The following is a 23,133-nucleotide window of genomic DNA, read 5'->3' as shown; positions in this document are numbered from 1 at the left end:
TTCCATAGAGAACAGCCAGCTCATGATGTGACACAGCGTTCAGCTGTGCAACAAATATTTTTTTCTTTTTCAATCTTGACGACTTTTGTAGCGCTGTGTGTAGCCACACGTTTGGCCCTTCTGAATTTAAACACGCAGTTCGTTTCCTTTCCTAGCTCCTCTTGTTTATGTTGTTAGCTTAGCCATGTCATGTCACGTTGTCAACATTGGATACATGGAGCAGAACATAGTGGGTCATATGTCCGATGCTTTTTTGAAACGTTTTCTTCATAAAACGTGCCAGACAGATTTTGTATACATTTTATTCCTTAGTAATTAGCTACATGGGTATGCCGTCTTTCAGAACCGTTCATTACCGGCACTAAAGAGAGAAAAAAGAGTGCACCCTCATTGTACCCAGCACTTCTGAAAATGCACTTCCGAATGCGTCTCCGTCCCCAGCACATTTCAAACCAAACTGACGCCCATGCCCCCAACACACAAATTTCTATAGGCTACTATAGATCCATTTCAAAACATGTTCCAAGTAGGCTATAGGACAAAGCATAATACATCCTGGAACGAGTGAAGCTTGCCTGCTGACATGTTAAAATGACTGTCACAACTGCCATGAGCAAAGAGCAAAACCATTTGTTCATAGTGTAGGCTACAGTAGCCTATTCAATATTGAAAGAGGCAGTTGTCCACCTTGCTCTGGCGTTGGAGGGGACGACAGCAAGGGTGCTGCTCGACCTGGACCAAGCGGACCAGCGAGACCTTCAGGCCCTGATCAGAGCATTGGAGAGGCGCTTCGGTGAACGGGTCTTCGGCGACTAGAGCCGGCAGTTGCTGGCTTCTCACCGCCGCAGGGAGGAAGAGAGCCTGGGGGTCTATGCTGCTGACGTCCAGCTCTTGACCCGACGCGGCTACCCGGAATTCTCCGCGGCTGCACGGGAGGCCCTGGCGCTCCACGCCTTCCTGCGGGGACTGCAGCCGGAGGTGGAGCGGTACTGAACCGTGTGCTGCCCGCTGCCGGGCGTTGGGGCTTCGCGGCGGTGGTGCCTCGCGGCAGCGGGCAGTGGGGCTCCGGCGGGAGATAATCGCGGGATACAATCCCTTTCTCCTCCATGTCGTGGTTCAGTCTACTTCAGATTGATGTGGACGTGGAAGAACCAGAGACGTCGGAGAACCCGACGCAGTCGTTTGAGATTCATAATATCGTCTGGAGGCGCACACAGCTTTTGGCCGTGTTAATATATATTATATGATATAGATGTATAATATGATATTTAGATATAGAGCTCCAGGACTCCCGCCGGAGCATCCGGAGTGTTGTAGAATATTTACAGAACACGGCCAAAGGTTTTGTGCGCCTCGCCATTGCGATACATCATCCACTGTAAACAGAGCGCATGGTACCGTGGCCGCAAACTGCTCAGGGCCACACCCCCACCCTCCTCCTTGACCCGCCTCTCTCCTCCTCTTTTGCATTAAAGCTACAGACACCGAAACAGCCCGTTTGGGGGAAGCTCAATGTGCGACCACGGCTGAATTTCGGGTATGTCTTCAAATACTGTGTTAGGGGCCCTAACACAGTATTACCACTAATATCTATATTAAAGCATCCATAATGTAGCATGCCATGGGACCATTAAAGGAAACTGCATCATCGAATATACAGTATGCTCTCTACCATGTCTAATCCTTCATGCCCCATGAACCATCAAGCTATCGGATAATTGTAATATTTGCACAGGCAAATATATATTTCCAGGGAACCACAGTTGCACAAATAGTTGTTGGGTTAGTTGAAGGCTACTCTTGAGATTAAAAAGGCAACCGCAATTCACAGGGGATCTGAGCCTGAAGGAAAACGTATTTGTAAGTACCAGTGCCTTAATATGATTCAAGTTTGGTCTTTGTATCTGTACAATAATAATATATATGGTATGATACAAATTTGTTGAAGATGGGCTGCATACGTTTGGTGGTAAACTTTGCAAGGCCAAATACCTTTTGCAGTTCTTTCATCAATTTATTTGTGTTCTAAATCCTTTGTCAATTTATTTTGTTTTTTGAATTTACTTTGTCAGCAACAGTGAAAACATAAGCTGATAACTAATTTATATAATGTTTTCAGTTATTTATTTTAAAGGAAGTACAATGTCTCTGTCTTTGGTTCTGCTGCTTCTTCCAGGAATCCTGTCCATGAAAGGTATGGTGAAACGTAAAATTCTAACTTGAACTATGTAGTAGACTGTTATTGCAGTTTAGTTTTATCAGAAATATAAATGTATTGTTAAAAACAAAATATTTTTCTATTGGGTTCAGCAACCCTTTGCCTTTTTTTTTTGTTATATAATTGCAAAAAAAAGGACCTGTGATACAATTGTTCTTAGACATTTTGTTTGGTTGTTTTGCCTTCTTTCTTTTTTCTGTAAAGCACTTTGTAACTCTGTTTAGAAAAGCGCTGTATAAATAAAGATGATTATTATTATTATTATAATTGTTATTATTATTATTATTATTATTATTATTATTATTATTATCCCTTTCAGTGTTTACATTTTTGTTTCTGTCTCTGTGTTCAGTGTGTTTGAACATTTCAAATGGAGTTGTGCAGATGAAGTTACCCAACCTCAACGTCACCGATGAAAGGACTACAAAGACCATCAGCTGCATGCAAAAAGGAGGGCCTTGCTACATCAACTGCACCAACATGCTTCTTGGAAGGCAACTATTTGAAAAGAGCTCATATGTTTGTAGCTCAGTTAATTGGACCTTGGACCTCACTCAATTCGACATAGGTCTATGTGGGTATATGGAGAGAGCTGTTCAAGCTCTTTGTTTCACCTTCCTTCTTAGTTTATCCCTTCACCATCACGTAGACAGAATTATATAGTCAGAATATATTATTTTATAATAAATCTATTTTCTCCCCCTCCCTCTCTGTTTTTTCCCTCCCAGATGGGACTTGCAGAGTAGCCGCTTGCACTAGGAATGAGTCCGAACTTATCCTGAAGAGCGTGAACCAGTCAGGTTATGGGACGAATCGTATGGTGGACATACACCTATTACGACTTATGTGCTCTGACCTATTTTCAAAAGACCAATATCTGCAGATGCTATTCTTAAAGTAAGTTATGGACATTCACAAGAAAACAAGATTATAAGAATCTTGTTTGTCTTCATATAAGAAACGATAAAACTAAAGACCCGACCCCAAGGTTTGGAGACACTGGTATTTGTATGTTCATGTGCTATGCTGTGCTACAGAGTAGAGCTACAATTAATCCACCTCATCATGAATAAGATGAAGGAGGACGGAATGTACGTTCCGGGAGTGATGCACCAATTGGACCTGAAGTACATGGCATTCAACATCTTCCCCATTGGTAATAAAAACCTCATCGGCAATGAAACCCTCACCGGCAGTGAAAACCTCGACGGCAATCTCATTGAGGTTTCTCAGGTACCGACGGATTAAGAATTGTGTACATAGATATGACATTCATTTGGACAAACTTTGTTTAAACAGAACAATGTGATTACTTTTTAATACACTGTGTTTATGATAATGCAATAAATAATAAGGCAAGAATGATAATGGTTATTACTGTGGTAAATTACTGGGTAATACTTTACAATAAGAGTACAAAAATCACATGGGGGTATCGGCTAGGTTATTAACAGAGGGTTAGGGTGAGGATTGACTTCAACTCATACGATATCAAATAATGAATAATTTAACACTTTGGTTAACATGAGCACCATTAGCAAATTATCGACAGACAATTAGTTAACTGTTAAATCTTCGCTAATTGTAAATTAATGCATATTTTTGCATTTACTAATGTTAGATGGTCAAATTATTGTTCCCTTATTATAAAGTGTTACCAATAACTGTATTTGAGGGAAACATTTATAGTGTGATATAAACAAATTTTATGTGCAATAAAATGTAGTATGTAAATGTAGTGTTATAGGGTTCATTGTGTGGGGCTTTGGAGCAACAATCGTTGTAGTGTGTTTTGAATAAGCCTATGTGTTGATGAACCTTTATATTATTTTGTATGTCTACGGTATGCTGGAACCAAATGTTACCCAATAGCCGAATAGTGATCCTTCAGTGTGGTTACCTGCAGAAGGTCTGGGAAAAATCGAGGAAGATGAGAGGGTTGTCAATGTGGTGAACTACCAGTCGACACAACAGTTTGAAGTACGTTTCATCTCTGGTTTCAAAGGTCTTCCAGCTTTTAATTGTTGTTTATTAACCAAAATGTGCATTGTGTCAAAATGCTGTGATTCTCATGTAGCTCCATCAAGAGGTCTTCGTTTCCATTGTGAGCAGGATAGAGTTTCTAGGAATGAAATCGCTGTCAGACCTCAAAACCCCAATTGAAATTACCTTCGATATCCAAAGAAATGTAAGTTGCAAGTACATTAATCGCAGTTGAGATGATTTCATTTGATTAAACTCCCAAATAAATAGTTGTAGCTTGCTTAACATAGCTATAAGGAACTCCTTATTCTGCTATGTTGATTGTTCCTTCATTTTAATGTGAATATAAGAGAAAAAAACTTTTAAAACGTTTTCCAAAACAGATTTCGCAGATGGATAATGAGGTGGTAGAATGTCATTATATGGATGAACACGGTGGGTATCTATGTCCACTTTGACTGTAATAACAATAGAGTCAGTGAATATATTTATATCCTTATGTGTTTCCCATCTAACAATAGGTATGTATTTCTGTCTAGCTTGTGGGTTTTGGAGAAGAGGATTTTGTTTTGATGCTGTGGGTTCTCAGCTCCAATATCCAATGGAATTTATTTCCTGTGTGTATTTCACATGACTAATGAGTGTTTTACGGTTTCTCTCTTCAGACTTCAATTGGAAAAAAGATGGCTGCAAAACTTTTTGGAATGCTAATGTGGTCACTTGCAAGTGCATCCATACAACAGCCTTTTCTGTGCTCTTGGTGAAAACATAACTACATGAAGTTCCATTTTCATATGTGTACCCTCTCTGATTTGTGTAGATTTTGAGGTGAACCAGACATTAAAACGAATCTTGTGATTATTCTTTTTTTGTTTTTATCTGATGGCCCAACAGATTCCTGGTTCGCCATCTATTCCGCAAGAACATTGGGAAATTTTGTCCTACATCAGTTACATAGGCTGTGGCCTTTCTGCCTTTTGCTCCGCCCTATCCCTCATGGTCTATGTCATCACAAGGTAAGTTTGCATATCTTCATTATAAAAAACTCACAATGTTCAGTGCTTTTAAGACATGTCTAGTTGAGACAAGACTAAACCAGACCAAACATGCCTGATGACCTTCCCCATCATCATCATATCCATATTAGGCTACTTTATACATTCATGTGTCAAACTATTGTCAATCACAAAAATGTCACAGAAGGATGAATGCCAATCTGTTAGGCAGGACTTTCCCTCTTTATCTATCCTGACTATAATTGAATAACAAACAAACAAATGCAATCCTTCAATGAATGATTAACTGTTCATTGGGAATTAATGGTGACACGAGCATGCCTTAGCAACCAAAAAGCAGTGAAACTGGTCTGAAACCATCAAACAACAAACAACATGCACACAACATCAATGGACAGCACCAACCACAGATTTTGCACAAATCTCCACTAGGAAGCAGAGAGAGGAACCGTCTATCTTCATCCACATGTCCCTGAGTGGGGCTTTGTTCCTGCTCAACTCCTCCTTCCTGCTGACCGAGTGGGGGGCCAGGTGGAACCCAGGCTGGGTGTGTGCGCTCATTGCGGCCCTCGTACACTTCTCCCTGCTAGGCACTTTCAGCTGGATGGCCGTCGAGGGTCTGCACCTATACCTGATGCTGATCAAGGTGTTCAACACTGAATACAAGCACTACCAGTTGAAGCTCTCCCTGTTTGGCTGGGGTGAGTATAGAACTGCAAAATAACCACAAACATAAGAAAGCCAAGGTGCTCTCTAGGTATGGTATGAGAGTTGGAAAGAGAGAATGCGCGTAAGTGTGAGTAAGGTTTTGAAGATAAATAATGAGGCGAAAATGCCCTATGTTAAGGCCTTCAGAATTTTGGCATTCACACACCTGTGAAGGAGACAGTCAGGATGTGAATGGACAGGCAAGGTGGATTGCTCGAAACAATCAGGGAAGCAATGCCCTTATTGCCCAGAAATTAGCCGGGAGCTTTCTATATGATTTGGGTTGAAAATAATTCCAAAATGATAGCTATTAAATCTTACCTACAGCACCTTTAATTATAAATTAACATTTAACAATTAGTAATTAGTTTATTTGGTTTATTTGGTTAATTTAATGTTTTTTATTACCAAATTAATTGTTTTTTTTTGTGTGTGTGACATCAACTTGCACTCTCTCGCATTGGGAATTTTCAACCATAACTTGATATGTTTCTGTTCCCCCTTGTATTAAGCCTGCTGCAACAAACAGTGTCTCCTCTCATCCACCCGGCCATAAACCTTAAATTCCCTGGAAGTAATCATACCCTCTGGCTCCTACAAGCCACTCCAGACCAGAGTGCCTTTGGAGCCCCTACCATGAGCATACGGATCAGAGATATTGGAGCGCACAGAAATAGTCACTAAACTGAGTTTGTCTCTGCCAGGAGTCCCCGCTGTCATCGTCGGTGTAACGTGGAGTTTGAAGGATGTAAACCAGATTTATGGCTTGTCATCATTAACCATGCTTGACAGCAACCGAACCACAAGCATGTGAGTGCACGCATGGTAACAGAAGAGCACATAGAACAGAGGGCAAGCTAAGTGGTTTGCACACTAAAAGTCGAATTATGAATTGCATATTGTGACATAATGACCCACGCTTTAGGACTTTACCTAAGAAGTACAGTTCAGCCTTTAATCTTCACATTTAAAATGGCAGTGACCCCCCTCCCCCCATGGACTGGTCCAACTGGTCCCCTTTACCACCTCATGTTCTGTTTCCACAGCTGCTGGATCATTGACATTACCTACCTCTATGCAACTAATGTGGTGTACTTCAGCCTGGTGTTCATCTTCAACTCTGGCATCCTGCTGATCGTGGTAGTTCGCATCTGCTGCATGGTGACCACTTCGGCCAGGCCGGGGCTGGGCTGCCGAACTGCCACCACTGTGGCGGGTATCACCTGCCTTCTCGGGGTCACATGGGGTCTCGCTTTCCTGGGCTCAGGATACATCAACATCCCCATCCTGTATCTCTTCTGCATTCTCAACTCAACACAAGGTCGGTATCTGACTTGGATGATCTTTTTCAGTGAAAATGCCATTGGTTTGATTTATCTTGTCTCTGAAGTGTTTTTTGTATTTCAATGTTAATCCGTGTGCGTGGCTCTGTGTATGTGTGTGTACCTTGCTCTAGGTGCCTTCATCTTCTTCTGGATCCTTGGCTTAGCCAGGATTGAGAGAAAGAGAGCCATGGAGGCCAAGAACGCTTCGCTCTCTACCAATGATTCCAAAGTCACTAGTGCAAAGTGAACCTGAAATATATACTTTTTTACACGATTTGTAATTCAAACAATAACCTTTTTGCAGAACCTGCAATTTTTCTATATATAGCTTTAATTTATTTATCTTTGAACCATTTAAACAAATTATTTATTTTTTGTAGTATTTGTAGCATGTGATTTCTAAGCGTGATAAATGAGATATAATCTCATCACATTTAACATTAATAAAGTATAATGTTATCATTAAACATGGATAAGGTCATTTCACCACTAAACATTTATAAAGTATAATTGCAACAAACTAAATACCAATAAGGTTTCCCCACAATACACTTGAATTAAGTATAATCTCACCATTTAACATGAATGAAGTATAATCTTATCACTCAACATGAATAAAGTATAATCTCATAACTAAACATGAATAAAGTGTAATCTCACCAATAATGTTTACTACTAGTAATAGTAAACATTATTTGACAGTCTGACGACTTGTGTTAAATATTAGCTTCAGGTGAACCGACTCTACCAGATTCCGGAGACTAAATTTACCATATTCCCAGTACATCAAAAACAGGTGCTTTCCATCTGAATTACTGCGTTGAACAGACAGCAGCAGGACAAAAACAAACACATGCTCCATGCTCTAATCGCTTTTAAAAGACGGATGAATGATTGAATGGTTGCATGTAACCAGCCAAGGCACGGAACTGCCAACGCTGGATGCTGGCTTCCATTGTATAGTGGAATCTGGCTATGACCTTGACATATTTGCTCTTTTTCTTAGAGCAGACTCATGATAATGAGGTTACTACGTATGACTGGGAACAACATCAGTATCAGCAAGCAATCCTCACAAATTAAACATACAAAAAAACATATATTATATAATATTAAGGTATTTGCGTAATAAGGTATCTTCGATAATGAAAATACTTAAAATACACAAATCAACATCCATCAAAATGTACTTTTATTCTGATTGGCCCCTGCAACAAGTGAAAAGTCCTCTGAAGTAAGAGTACCACTTCCTCCTCCGCTTCTTCTTCTTAGGTTTTGTGGCGACCGGCTCCATACTTTCCAGAGGGAACAAACATCCTCTGGAAGGCCCCCACAGGAAGCCAGGAGAGCTGGGTCTTTTAGAGCCAGCAGTTCCTTCACACAAGAGAGAAAGAAGGCATTATTTACCTTGGGTCACAAATAGTGCACAGCTAAAAACCTTATGTAGAAGTACTCACTACATTACTACCAGTTAACCAATAAGAACACCCAAAGTAAGGCAAGGTATACTTCAGGCAAGGAGATTGGGATTTAGAATTTTTCATGAACAGAAATGTGCATGAAAAACAAACAAATGCTATTTGCACAAATGCAAAGTACAAATGCAGGGAAAGGATGAATGTTCACCTGTGTGGCTGAGTCAAACTTCCTCAAAATGTTGCTCTGGAGCTGCAGCACCGGCCGCCTGGTGTTGCACAGTGGAAGTGCAGCGCAGGTATCCACAGCCACCCCTGGGTAGTTGTTCAGGATGCGAAGGGTGACTATGGTCAACTAGAGGAGGGTGCATAGTTAATAACCACATCAATAGAGGAACATCATGCAATAACATGATTCTTCACAAAAACAATATGATAGGACCGGAAATTATTGTCTTAAAACTCGCTGCATTGATCCCTTGCAGGACGACGTAGGTTGTGAGAAAAAATGAAGGACAATCTAGGGTTTTCATATTAGATCAGGGGTCTCAAACTCGCGGCAAGGGGGCCAATTGAGGCCCGCGGGATGATATTTTGTTGCCCCCTGCTTGACATCAAAGTTGTGTTGTGTTAGTGCAGCCCGCGCGGTGTTGCCAAACGCACATTTTTGCTGAATGGCTTGCCACGCTTTTTTATCACTTGTGATAGGGTGACCAGATGTCCCGGTTTTGCCGGGACAGTCCCATTTTTGAGTTGCGTGTCCTGAGTCTCGACAATAGCCAAAGCACGCTAAAATGTCCCGGTTTCCACCAACCGCTATGAAATGCCCCCTGTTCTCAGCGATTACATAGCCGACGTGATCTAATTATAGCCCGATCATTAACTTAGATTGGGTCAGTTGTGCTCCTTTTTTCTGTGGAATACTTGATGCGGCCCAGCCTGACCCAGACTCTACCTCCAGCGGCCCCCAGGTAAGTTGAGTTTGAGACCCCTGTATACGATGATCAACCTCATACAAAACATATAGCTAAGGTTAGATGAGATGGGTACTTTATTCATCTTACGTGGACAAACAGCCCCCGGAGGTCCTGTGGACTCAGTGCTCGGCCACCAGAACGGTCCACAGGGTGCAGCGTGAGCACCAGCTGAACCCGGAGACCCAGGAGACCCCCGGAGACCAGCTCAGAGCTGATGGTGAGGTGTGGAGGGAGAGGGCGGGGGGCCGCCATCACCTGATTCAGAGGCAATTAGAAATTATAATTTCAACACTTGCTGTTTACCATTAAATAATAAGAATCGAATAATAATATAGAAATATATCATGTAGAAATAAATAAAGACCTGTCTCTGCTGATTATTAGACTCATCATCTGGAAGCAGGTGGTGTTGGAGGGGCAGGGAGGAGAATGCACCTGTTCTCCTCAGAACACACCTCGGGCCCGGGGTCTGCTCCAGTCGGTCCGGCACACCCTGGACTACCGAGAGAGGACACTTACATTTGGTTAAGCGATGTTTAGTAGGCGCTTTTATTGAGAATGACAAGTAAGGCTGGAAACAATCCAGCCATACAATCACAATTGGAGTAGCTACAACAGAGTGGTCTAAGGAATGAAAAGTCAAAGTTTTGGAGTAATACTACAGTAGAGTACATTTCCACCTGAAATAATAATCCGTTGGTCATTATCAGTTGGTAGCCCTGTAGTTCTATGAGACACAAACAGGTAGATATCTCGAGAACCCATTGTACAATTTTTGACACTTGACCCCTCAATTGAAAGTTTAGGGCAGATATAACTGAATGACACAAAGCCAGACACTTGCAAATACACCATATGCCCACCTGATGGCGATGAGGACATGTATTCTGGCAATTGAAATATTTCCTCAGGAACGTTCTCTTAGTCATTGATTGTAAACACCATGTTATGTTGCAAAATTTGATCCAGACACTGGATTATCTGTTCATGGTGGTTTTATGCGATCAAACACGGAGACATGCTTTTGGGAATCCATCAAACCCTCATTAATCTTGCTAAATTCCCATTAGGAGGATGTGGTTGCGAAGGCATCTCTCTCCACTCTCTCCACCTCACTCTGGATGTTTCCAAAGTTGGAGGATGAGGAGGAGGAGGTAATAAGCTGTCCTGATGGAAGGCTTTAACGTAGGTGACCGCTGCCTGGAGCTTCTCCAGCTCCTCTTGGGGTTTCCTGCAGGGCCATTCAGGAGGCACTGAAGATGGCAGAGAGAGGAGGAGATGTGGTTGCAATAAGACCAGATTTCCTGTAAATCGTGTCAATAGTATTTTTGGATTTACCTTAGTTTATTCTTTCAAATGTTATATTGATATATATATATAGCAAATATGCCGGAACGGTTCTAGAGAATAGGTAGGAAGAAGGTTTATCCAAAACGGCGTAGCCTACGGTGATTTCAGTTGTAGCCGACCACTAGCCTCTCCACTGAATATTTTTTATTACGGAGGTTAAAAAACAAAAGCTCAGCGACTCTGCACTTTAATCATGGGAGGGATACTAGTTTTATATCGTTTTCTCATGAGATTAATCTTAAAAGAAAACGTGATAGGATATTTTTTTATGTCATTACAGAGTCTAATATTTGCTGCAGCAACAAAAAAAAACAATAGCCCACTGTTGAACTTGAGATGTGAACACTGTTGTCCTAACTGATTTACTGTCATTCATTCATTATACAATATTAAAACAACTTAACAGAAAACCAGACAACCAAAACACACATGTAGAGTCAATAGACAGGTGTGTTACGTTCCTATGTATATGTGGGGTTTTGGATTCCCCCCATTTCTGTTTTTCTCTCCCTGTCCTTTATTTAAGAAACTAAAATGATGACTGTCCTGGTGTCCAGCTTGTTTGATTGGTGGAGGCTAACCAACTCAAGCTCGTGCATGATCACACAGGCACTCTTGTATCCCTGCTGTTAGCTGTGCACTTTCTGTGGTTTGTTGCCATTGGTCAAGTATTCTGATTCAGTAGGGACTACCTGTTACATTTTTTTTGGCCTTGTGTGTTAAAGGTTTGTGTAAGCTTTAGCCCAGCCAGTAAGAAGCTAGTAGGGGTGAGTGGCCTTTCATTTGGCGCCCAATTGTTTCCTGTTTTTGTTGAGCTAGGGAGAAAGGCTTACTAATTTTATCTGTAGCTATTCAATTATACTACAAAGAAAATGCATCAATAAAATATAACGCTCATGACTAAACATAAAAAGGTATAGGCTAGGGCTAATCGCACCACACTAAACATGAATAAAGTTATTTCATGATTAACCGGATTCAAGTATTATTTCACCAGACTAATCGTGAATAAAGTATTATCTAACCAGACTAAAGTTGAATTAAACATTATCTCACAAACAGGAATTAGGTATTATCTCACCACACTTAACATGTATTAATGATATCTTACCAGACTCAATATTTATTTAGTATATTCACCGCACTTAGCATTTATTAAGTTTATATCACCAGACTAAACTTGAATAAAGTATAATCTTAACACACTAGACAGGAACACACTATAATATCACAACACTCACACAACATTTTTTAAGTATGATCTCACCACTCTAAAGATGAATAATGATGACATTTAAAGGCCTTGTGGGACGTGTGAGTGCTGTCATATCAGTTATTTCAGTTCCTTCACGCTGGCAGCAGGAACCTCTATCTGATCGCTCAGATCTCTAATTTCACATTAAACAAGCCCAGAAAATGTTACCCAAGCATGTCATGTGTAACTTCCTGTTTGAAGTTTGGCGAGACAGAAAGAGATTCAGCATTTTGTGTGTAGTCATGTTTCCGCTTAGAATGATAAGATACAGTAACGCTTGACTAATCTTGTGAAGAAAATGAAGGTCTTATAGCAGCAAATTACAGAAATAGAGAAAGAAAGAGTGCATATTAAGCCAGAATAGCAATAGACCATATTAGTATATGCTAGACGTGAACCTCCTAAGATGGTGCGATTTTGATTGGTTCACTATCTCGGGATATTGGCAATACCCCATGATTGAGATCTCAAACTCGGGCTATTGCGTGACGGTCGTCTCAAATAAACAAATAAACCGCTAACAAAAACAAAAAGTGTTATGTTGTTCACGTGTAGTAGGCTATATACTAAAACAATTATTCACCTCAGACTCCGTGAATAGTGGGGAATATAGCCCCCTCGACCATCGGTCTCAGGGGCTTTTCCCCACTTACTTAATAATTGTTAATTATGATGACAATCCTTAAGATTGTGTGCAGGATTGCTTGTCATTTCGTTCAAACATATAGAATATACTCCGAAAACTTTCTTTTCGGTTTTCTGAATGTTTTGTATGTAAGTTTAGATGTAAAGGCTAACAAAAATGGTTTTACATACATTAGGATTTAATTATGAACTAACTAGATTGAAATAGCAACAGCCTACTGTATATATGGTCACTATGTTTAGTTGACTTTTGGGAAAAAATGTGTATCACATTGAGCATAAGATATCTGATCCCGCCCCAACAGAAACAAAACCGTCTGTGACAAAAGCAAAGCCAGGTTTTCAGAATAGCAGAAGTCAGTATAGGCTGAACAGAAACCGCTTGAAGAGATGGAACCACTTATATTGTTGCTCATCTTATTCAGAATATCGACAGTTCAAACAGAAGGTGAGTTATTTCAAAATACGTTATCGTGTGTGTGTGTGTGTGTGTGTGTGTGTGTGTGTGTGTGTGTGTGTGTGTGTGTGTGTGTGTGTGTGTGTGTGTGTGTGTGTGTGGCGCCGAGCGAGCCGATACTGTATAGCCTATTTGTTTTAAGTAAGCAAGTAGGAAGTAATAGATTTGCATCTTGGCTGCGGCAAGTATTAACATATGTTACAAACATATGTTATCATACAGTTCAGGGTCTGTGTCTTCTATTTAAATAGTATAAATATTTTATATTTGTAACTTATTTAATAATTTGATGTACATTTATATAGATCGTTATATTATTTTAGATAGGCCTATATAGCCTATATAATTGCAATAACGCAGGCAAAAGTGAAGGAATGATCCTAACCCTGTGTTGGAGTATGTTCTTACTTTCTTTTGTCTCAACATTGTAGCAGAATACTGTAAAAACGTTCTGATGTTCTGTGGCAAGACACCAGGGGATAGCTTTTCAAGGTAATGAGTTTACACACTACTACATAGGCTTCATCTAGCACGGCAATGTTTATATTTAGTTAATAACTATTTGTAAACAATCTCAGTGATGACAAGTCAAGTAGGTATTATTAAAGCCATGGGCAGGTTGTTGCGCTGAAGCGATAGTGTATTTTAAATCTGCTTCAAAAGTTGTAAAACGAAGGAGTAACATAGAGTAGAACAGAAGAGAGAAGATTTTGATCGATAATAATTTCTCCTGTATCTGCCCGCTTCCCCTATATTTCTCCACAATTGAGAAGTTATGCCTTCATTCAGACGAATTCCCCTTAGGACGTTTTTATTGGACTGTGTGGTGCGTAACTCACGGAAGACGATTCGCTATTCGTGCACCGCGATCCGCAAATCTTTAGTAGCTGTGCCTCGTAAAATGACATGGATATTTAGCGATCCACAAAGTCATTCATACTGTACAGTATAGATGCCAATCTGAATCAGATAGGCACTCGCCGTCACAATGCTCCTGGGGAGTCCCTGGTGCGTAAAACGAACCAAATCCATGCGCAACGGATAAACCGAGGAATCCAAGGTAATCCATTCCCTCGGATTCCTCGGTTTATCCGTGCGCACAGATCTAGCCTACACTACATCAGTGTATATTTATACCATTAAACTACCCCAGAGGAGCTCCGTACCATGTGATCCACAAATGTGTAAAAGGGGGTGCGGATTTATTTTACAACTAAGACACTGGCGGTCATTATGTATTTGTGTATCGTATAATATACCAACCCAGTCTCACGGAAATACGTGACATTGTCACGTCATTCAATTTATCTAGGTCTATTCATTCGGGATCTGGGACACGTAATTTCAATATATATTTTTTTCAAATTTCAACCTCATGTACCTAATGTCCCTAGGCCTATAGATATGTTATTGTTTATTTTTCTAATTTATTTCAAGATTTTTCAACATAAACACAGAAAAATTGTCTGTGATAACTAACAATATGACAGCTTTAGGCCACCCGTTTCTACTTTCACCTTTGATTTTGTGACAATTCACGGATATATTTAATGCAGGTGCGCTGCTCTTGCAAACCGCGACGGAAAAAAAGGTAGCTGCTTCATCTCTTCTTTTTAGAATTGTAGGCCTATGTCTTAATGTTTATTTTAACTAGCCATCTATTGTCTTTATTTGTAGGCTATGTGAATAAAAGTATGCGTCGATGCCTCAGTGTCGCGAGAGGACGTTGCCATGAAATTTGTGCTTTTTTGGCATGAAAAAATTGTCATGATGTGTCCCAGATCACGAATGAATAGATTAAACGACGTGACAGGGTCACGTATTTCCGTGAGATTGGGTTGAATATACATGTGAATATAATTTTACGATTCACAAGTAACATATTTGCATTTGTGAATCGCTTAATATCCATGTGGATATCATTTTACGAGGCCCAACTACAACTTATATATTTGGATTGCAGTGGTGGCTGAAAGTTTTATATCCTGAAAAAATCTCAGGTGGGGCTATTTTTCTGATAATGATAAAGGTGAGGTGACCCATTCAATAGGTGCATTAAAGGTCCCATGGCATGAAAATTTGTCTTTGTCTATGAGGTTTTCTAACATTAATATGAGTTCCCCTAGCCTGCCTATCGTCCCCCAGTGGCTAAAACTTGCGTTCGGTGTATAACGAGCACTAGGAATCCTGCTCGCCTTTGAAAAAACGGAAGCTTGGGCGCGCTGATTTGGAATGTAGCCCCATATTTCGTCATAAGGGGCCAGGTTACCTCCTCTTTCTCTGCCTTGCCCGTCCAGAGTATTTGGCCCGCCAATGAGACAATGAGCTACGACCGTGCGATCTTCGCGCATGTGTGTGTGTGTGTGTGTTTGTTTGTGTGTGTTTGTGTGATTACGCACACTATAATGCAAGTGTTGTACACTTCTTTGTTATTTGGATAACCGTTCTGCTGTTGGTGTTATGGCGCATAACAGGTCGGTTCTTTGATGTCTCTGGTATTTCCACAACGAGACTGTAGTTGGGGTTATCCAAGCCATGGTTGAGAAGGAATTGGGGGTAAGGAACTTTGTACATGAACTGCGACATGGAGGAGAAAGGGATTGTTGCCCGCGATAGTCTCCCGCCGGAGCCGCTGCTCACCGCCCGCTGCCACGAGGCACCACCACCACGAAGCCCCACCGCCCGGCAGCGGGCAGCGCGCGGTTCAGTCTACTTTAGATTGATGTGGAAGTAGAAGAACTAGAGATGTCGGAGAACCCGATGCAGTCGTTTGTGATTCATAATATCGTCTGGAAGCGCACACAGCTTTTGTCCATGATAATATGTTTTATATGATATAGACAGTGTTGGGCAAGTTACTTTAAATTAGTAACTTAGTTACAGTTACTAGTTACTTCTTTCAAAAGTAACTCAGTTACTTTAAGTTACTCGTTGCTTTCAAGGTAACTAGTTACTAGGGAAAGTAACTTTTTTTTCTTCTAAATTATCTTATTAATGTGTTAATGTGGCAAAGGACCTCCCTAACTGGATAGCTAGGGAGGCTGCCAGTCCTCTGGCTTGCTTACATGTAAGTCCTATCCTACCACAAGCGCAATGCGCCACCTAGTGACCTGAACATGCCATAGCAGTGTAGTAGTGTGAGTGCAAATAAATGAAATATTTCCATTGTTTCCAACTGTTTCCAACCCTCTACAAATGCACACACGCAGTGGATCAACAAAACACAACATACAGTATGTTTTGAAACTTTTGATAGGCATATTTATTGTAGCCATTGAAACAGGTACAAAGTATAGTTTTGGCAGTGCAAAAATGAAACTGTGCCTCCGACCATTTAGCAACTGTAGGACTCAATAATAGTGCAAAACTGATACAATAGATGTTTACAATGTAAACACAGTGAGGTTTATCCGTTCTTTGTAAGTTAACCTTAACTCAAAACAGCTCAACTCCACCAACTGGAGACCTCATCATCAATTATGATGGGCAAACTTAAAAGTATTTTCAGCCTCACAAAGAGAAACTAAATAAATAAAAAGTACTTTCAGCCTCACATAGTTAATGTTTAACAAAGTTAATATTTCCTCCACTCTGGCCATTTAGATAAATAAAACAACTGATGAAATCAATAATGGTGGATAAAGTGCTTTAGTAGTCTATGTTAGTATGGCTATGTCTATATCAGTCTTTGTCCATACATCTCCATAATTTGTTTAGCTGTGTCTGGGTTATAGACTGTGCAACAGGCTTTGTAAAATCAAGCTTTCGTTGTTCGGCTGGAGTGTTTTCTCCTTTAGCGTCGGCGGAGCTGACGTTAGCAGCAGCATCACCTGTGTTACCTTCAGGGTCTTTTTCAACTAGCTTGGTAGATGCCTGTTGTTTCTGAAGATGTTTCACCAGATTAGAATTGCTAGTTTTTGATGTGGCTAGAGTTTTCGAACCTCCACATAGATGACAGGTCACCAAAATATTCCTTATGTCTTTTACCATCAGAAAGAAAAAATAATGTGCATATTTCCATGAGAGAAATACAACGCCTGGACCGTCGTCGACTGCCGCCATTGTTTTAATTCATTTACTTGCGCGTCGCTGCGTCACGTGACTCACGTCCGCTTCACGTCCACATGCACGTGAAGTAACGAGTAACGAGCCTGTTTAAATCGCAGTAACGATAAAAGCGTTACTGATTTTGACAAAGTAATTAGTTACAGTGCTCGTTACTGCAAAAGTAACGTAGTTACTGTAACGCGTTAGTCCCAACACTGGATATAGATATCTATGCATTATATGATATTATTTAGATATAGAGCTCCAGGACTGTAACGCAAGTGATGTACACTTCTTTGTTATTTGGATAACCATTACCACCGTTAACCAATAAAACGCTCGGTGACACATATATTTTTGTTTTCACATATGTTAAAGTAATTATCACCTACAAAGCTAATCCTATATTGATGAAAGCCCCCCCCCCCCCCCCCCCCCCCCAACGTTTATTAGCTCACGTTAGCCATCAATCTAAAGCCACAAATATTATCTGATCACTTTGTACATTAGATTATTTTTCATAGATTAGAAAACAAAAGGAGATCGGTCGGGAGGGAATGAATGAAACGCGCATGCGCATTTAAAAGACAGCGTCTACAGGAAGTGCGTCATTATTGCGAATCTAGGACTCCGAGTCGATCTGGCAGCCGAGTCAATCCGGTTCCAACACCGTCAGGGTGGAAGAGGACGCAGGGGGAGCAGAACACTGCGTTGGCTTGTTCACAGCCTGCTAGACAGCTTTTTCTCTCGTACCAATTTGTTAGGGTTTCCTCGGGTGTATGACATCCTCCCCTTTGTAGAAACCTGTTTAATTATTACATTTGGTCTTGGAGGTCCTGATTGTTTTAATGCCAATTTGTCTGAATTTGATCGCCGACTAAAAGGAACTTCTTTCAAAGACAGAACGGAATTGCACAGTGCACGTGTAGCCGGCTCTGCCTGCATTTCGCCAGCTACTGCGTTGTGTTCCGGTGCACTCACGACAGGACGCTGACGTTCATTTATGGCACTTTATTCTGTTCAAATTCCAATGAGAGTAAAGATTAGTAATTCTCTTCACGGAATGAATTAGCCTCCCCCAATCAAGTGGAATGCAGACTCACTACAATATAATATTTCAAAACCAGAAAACAAAATACAGAATTATCATGGAAATATATAATATATCGCATTAGGCTCATGTGTAGCATGTGTATGTCTGTGTCGTACGTCTATGTCGTGTATGTTGCATGTACTTTACATCGGGCTGTTTAGTATTATGGAACAATAAACCATACAAGAAAACATTTCAATTAACATATTACATGTTAAACCTGGTATTGGGGGTATGCTACATACCTGTTTAAATTACAATGAGAGTAAAGATTAATAATTCTCTTCACGGAATGAATTAGCCTAACACAAGAAAAAAAAAAAAAATATGTACATTTTTGCAATTTGGGATTAACCATTAACAATTGTCTTAAATTCCAGTACGGTTGGGCTGAGCGAACTGGAGCCCCAGGCAGACAGCCAATTGGCTACTACACCAAAACAATAAACGTTGAACGTGAAACGAAATGCAAATATCATTCTGGAGAGTTCTAAACACATTCTAAGTAAAATCATTATTAGCATGTAATTAAAACAGATTATTTTTTCAAAATGAGAAAGATTATTATTATATTACATAAAAAATAAAAACAGGCAGGTCGGCGGCAGGGCGGCGCCCCAGGGCCCTCTATGGGCGAGCCGCCACTGGATTGCCGAACACGAAACGTGACTTTTGTGACGTCTTTTGTGGGTTGCGCAGAATAAAGTCTAATAAAAACGTCCATACCCCTGACTTCCCTGATTGGTCAGAAATGAGCCGGGAGCATAGCAGTATAAATTCGAAATTGTCTCAAACAGAGGCAGGCGCATTCTCATAGTGCATTTCACTAACAGCTGACGGATCGTCATGACATTTCTGACAAATGACACTCAAATGATCGCTATGAATTTGTATCTATACAACCTTTAAGTCATTCTCAATTCCATCAAAATCATGTTGTTCAAAGAAGGGATAATTTGATGGATTAAAAATCGGACACGGTAGATTAATACAGTACTGTGTCGGTAGGTGTTTAGACGAAAAAATGTCTAATTGTATTCAGCGAGGACGCTCATGGCCGGACTTCATACGTGAGCAGGTCGATACATCTCAGCAGGTGAGCCACTGCTAGACCCTCTTAAACACATTAATACACACACAGAAACAAACTCACGTACACAAATGTATACAGACCAACAAACAGAGTCACATAAACACAAACAAACCCCCCCCCCCCACACACACACACACACTCACACACACACACACACACACACACACACACACATAGACACACACACAAAACCGCACGCAAATACACACACACCCTAATGTGCTGTCTTTGAAAACATTAGGTTGAAAGGAATCTGACGAGGCACAAGGTTATGATTCCCTTATCGGCTCTGCAGAGCAGCCAGAAGAACGGGAGCGAAACGCTCTTGGTCATCACTGTGTTCGACAGCACCTATTTCCAGGTCAGTACTGTCTTCTTTTATTTCTTTTTTCTTTTTTTTACTCTTATTCCCGATTTCTTACACAAGCTTATCAACCCCGTATTGGGCTTGTAGACCTGTTCAATTACATCCTGTTCCTTGTATTGTTTATATCTATTTGCTTAGAAATCTAAATTGGAACCGCATAGATTTTGTCCAAAACAGCACTTTCTCAACTTTATACCTAGTCAAACTGTAATGATATTATTGTTGCTGCATGTCACAACGCTAATTCAGAAGAAAATGTCAAACAAGATGTCAAGAAAACGGCAACATTATGATCCATTTTACTCCAAATTGCTTCTGATGTTGAGTGATATGCTTGACCCCCGACTTTGAAACTCTCTTCTTGCAGGTGAATGCACCTCCGAAGGGTAGAATGTTGCCCCGTCAGCCTGAGTCTCATGGTTATGTCTTGGAAGGCTTAGTGCTGATGGTGAAGGTAGGCCAGAAAGCAGTGAGTAACCTGTCCGAACACATCCAGCTCGTCTTCAAAAAGAACCACATGGTAAGCTTTGTAGACACATGGATGGATGAATAGATGGATGGATGGATGGAGGGACATATTTATATGAAACGATGGTAAAATACTAGTATATATATATATATATATATATATATATATATATATATATATATATATATATATATATATATATATATATATATATGCATAAATATATGTGTGTACATATATGCATTTATATGTATGTGTCTTTCAGGCAGAAGACGGGAAGTGTGTGTTCTGGAAAGAAGTGCAAGCAGGAAAAGGTGGGCAGACCAATATGTTCCACAGAATCCTACGTACAAATACAAAGATTATATACAAATGATGTATGTGTTCGTGTGCGTGTGTGTGTGTGTGTGTGTGTGTGTGTGTGTGTGTGTGTGTGTGTGTGTGTGTGTGTCTGTGTGTGTCTGTGAGTAGGTCACTGGAGCACAGAAGGCTGTCGTACCACTGTGGGTACCGACACATTTCTTTGCAGCTGTGACCACCTCAGCTTCTTTGCCGTGCTTGTGGTAAAACTATTTATCTTCAATAGCCATAAACATAGTTTAGATGAGTAGGCTACTTCTATAGATCCCATGAAAACAGTAGCACACAATAAAACAAAATATAAATAAAATATAATTAGAAATATAAATGACAGGTACTGATAAAAAATAGAAATACAAAAAAAATAATTAAATTATCTGTTTATACAATAGCATATGAAAGATAATAATACTGTTGTGTAATTCAGAATAATATAAAAACCTTATGTGTGACTTTTTGTCTACTAACAAGCGGTTAAGTGAAGAATCAAGCGCTTGAGTGAGGTTATTAAACTATGTCTGTAAACAAATCATAGAGTGTGTTTTTGTCTCCCACCTTGTACTTTCAGAATCCAATGGTGTCGGTCGACATCAAAACTGCCGTCAACCTGAGCTTCATCACCGCTGTTGGATCTGCTCTCTCTGTCATCTCCAGCCTCCTCAGCCTCATCATCTACACCTGGCTACAGTATGGAGTCGTTTAAACCTTTGATGAAATGCTTGCGTTAAATACATTAGTATCGTAATATATCCAATATAAAACGTTATTATTCTATCATTCTATTTTTTACTATTTATTTGCGACACTATCCTCCCAACTGAAACACATATAAATATGCTGAATAAATCTTGCATTGTGTACCCTAACTGCCCTTCCAGACACCGACGTCCAGACAAGTCCATCGGTGTTCACATGAATCTCACTGGGGCCATTCTCTGCCTGCATGTCAGCTTCCTGCTGGGCTGTCTGTGGGCCTGGCTGGAGGGGGGTGGCTGGGCATGCAAGGTCTTTGGGGCTCTTCTGCACTGGTCTTTATTAGGCACCTGGACCTGGATGGCCATTGAGGGCTTCCACCTCTACATCCTATTGGTCAGAGTGTTCAATGTCTACATCCAGAAGTATCTACTCAAAGTCAGCTTGGTAGGATGGGGTGAGTGCAGTGAGCTTATATTGACAGTGATGATAGGATTTTACTGATTTGGTTGACTAATATTAAATCAATATTTTAAAGCATGCAACACCACATATCTGTCACGTCAGGACCATGGTATCTCTTACATCAGGACAGCATCATGTCTTGTTGAAGTTAAAATGTGCAACTCTTTTTTTATTTCTACCTTAATGAAGGTGTTCCTACAGTGATAGTGGTGACGTGTGGATTTTTGGACGTCTACGGGGAATTTTCACCACCAAACACCGACCCCACCTGCAACACAACGTCCAAAATGTAAGACTTAGCGTTGGTCAAATCTGTTTCATTCCTAACTATGACTGAACAAATTACGATCAATGTGACATTTTCTCATTCGCTTATTTCTGAAATGTAGATGCTGGATCAAGGATATGGATGGGACACCGTACATCTACATCTTGATGTGGACCTACATGGGCCTGATGCTCCTGTTTAATTCAGCCATGCTGGCTCTGGTGGTGGTAAAGCTGTGGACCATGAGGAGAACCAGTATGGGCTTCAGCAGAGGGATATCCAGTAGCGATAATAAGTGGAAACTGGACAAGGAGAAGCGCTCGAGAATTTGCAAGGATCTTGCCACAGTGATGGGCCTCAGTTGTGTGTTGGGGTTAGCCTGGAGTTCTTCCTCTATAACCTACTCTGATGCTGGTTTGTACCTGTTCACCATACTCAACTCTCTGCAAGGTTAGTCTCACCTTTAATATACATTACTGAAATAACAATTTGAAAAAAAGTTTATGGATATTAATTGTGCCTACATTGAAATGAATGATTTATACATTTTATTCACAGGTGTATTCATGTTCCTGTGGTCCCTGGCTCTAACTTGCAAGTCTCGTTCAGAAAATGATTCCTCTGCCCAATACTCCATGAAGAAGACCATGGAGACCAGCTTTAATAGTTGACAAAAGTGGCATATCATAAATCTGTGTCGTAAACACTCTTGGCCTGCATCAGGTCTTCTTGTTAAAATCAGAGAAGAATGTTCTGGACAGTAATCATTTACTTCTGACCTATGTTATGCATGAAGTTATATGCAAATAAGAATAAATGGTTTTGATATATGTGTGTATGATTAAATAAACAAAACAAAACATTGACGTCACAGATTATTGTCCCCACCCCCATGTTGTATTTCTTTCGCGACATACGTAGCCTTTTTT

General features: G+C 40.4%; 2 protein-coding genes across 3 annotated transcripts; both read left to right on the top strand.

Moving 5' to 3' along the window:
* The first annotated feature begins 1,513 nt into the window (after positions 1 to 1,513).
* Positions 1,514 to 7,817, top strand: LOC307076383 (adhesion G-protein coupled receptor G2). Of its 2 annotated transcripts, XM_079737370.1 has the most exons (14): positions 1,514 to 1,860; positions 2,120 to 2,194; positions 2,571 to 2,792; positions 2,947 to 3,115; positions 3,256 to 3,451; positions 4,091 to 4,198; positions 4,296 to 4,406; positions 4,585 to 4,636; positions 4,867 to 4,961; positions 5,096 to 5,217; positions 5,650 to 5,918; positions 6,630 to 6,735; positions 6,972 to 7,246; positions 7,382 to 7,817. In XM_079737370.1, the coding sequence occupies exons 2-14, from the start codon at positions 2,143 to 2,145 to the stop codon at positions 7,495 to 7,497; spliced, it is 1,893 nt and encodes a 630-aa protein (XP_079593496.1). In that variant the 5' UTR covers positions 1,514 to 1,860; positions 2,120 to 2,142; the 3' UTR covers positions 7,498 to 7,817. The 2 variants fall into 2 exon arrangements, with proteins under 2 accessions (XP_079593496.1, XP_079593497.1); XM_079737371.1 differs by lacking the exon at positions 1,514 to 1,860 and having other exon boundaries at positions 2,571 to 2,712.
* Positions 7,818 to 13,209: 5,392 nt separating this feature from the next.
* adgrg3 (adhesion G protein-coupled receptor G3) lies at positions 13,210 to 23,054 on the top strand. Its single transcript, XM_079736079.1, has 12 exons — positions 13,210 to 13,340; positions 13,781 to 13,841; positions 19,498 to 19,585; positions 19,824 to 19,943; positions 20,317 to 20,469; positions 20,684 to 20,732; positions 20,890 to 20,981; positions 21,347 to 21,465; positions 21,657 to 21,928; positions 22,126 to 22,225; positions 22,326 to 22,654; positions 22,763 to 23,054. The coding sequence occupies exons 1-12, from the start codon at positions 13,283 to 13,285 to the stop codon at positions 22,873 to 22,875; spliced, it is 1,554 nt and encodes a 517-aa protein (XP_079592205.1). The 5' UTR covers positions 13,210 to 13,282; the 3' UTR covers positions 22,876 to 23,054.
* Positions 23,055 to 23,133: the final 79 nt, after the last annotated feature.

This window comes from Pollachius pollachius (genome assembly GCF_949987615.1).
Source record: "Pollachius pollachius genome assembly, chromosome: 5".
NCBI classification, from domain to species: domain Eukaryota; kingdom Metazoa; phylum Chordata; class Actinopteri; order Gadiformes; family Gadidae; genus Pollachius; species Pollachius pollachius.
The sequence above is the reverse complement of the archived record's forward strand: the minus strand, read 5'-3'. Positions and strand labels throughout refer to the sequence as shown.

Bases quoted from the DNA above. Each gene is read 5' to 3' on its own strand.
- LOC307076383 (XM_079737370.1), top strand. From the start codon at position 2,143: ATGTCTCTGTCTTTGGTTCTGCTGCTTCTTCCAGGAATCCTGTCCATG. The intron at 2,195-2,570 runs GTATGGTGAAAC...CTCTGTGTTCAG, and splicing joins AGGAATCCTGTCCATGAAAG to TGTGTTTGAACATTTCAAAT. The intron at 7,247-7,381 runs GTCGGTATCTGA...ACCTTGCTCTAG, and splicing joins CATTCTCAACTCAACACAAG to GTGCCTTCATCTTCTTCTGG.
- adgrg3 (XM_079736079.1), top strand. From the start codon at position 13,283: ATGGAACCACTTATATTGTTGCTCATCTTATTCAGAATATCGACAGTT. The intron at 20,733-20,889 runs GTGGGCAGACCA...GTCTGTGAGTAG, and splicing joins AGAAGTGCAAGCAGGAAAAG to GTCACTGGAGCACAGAAGGC. The intron at 21,466-21,656 runs GTATGGAGTCGT...CTGCCCTTCCAG, and splicing joins ATCATCTACACCTGGCTACA to ACACCGACGTCCAGACAAGT.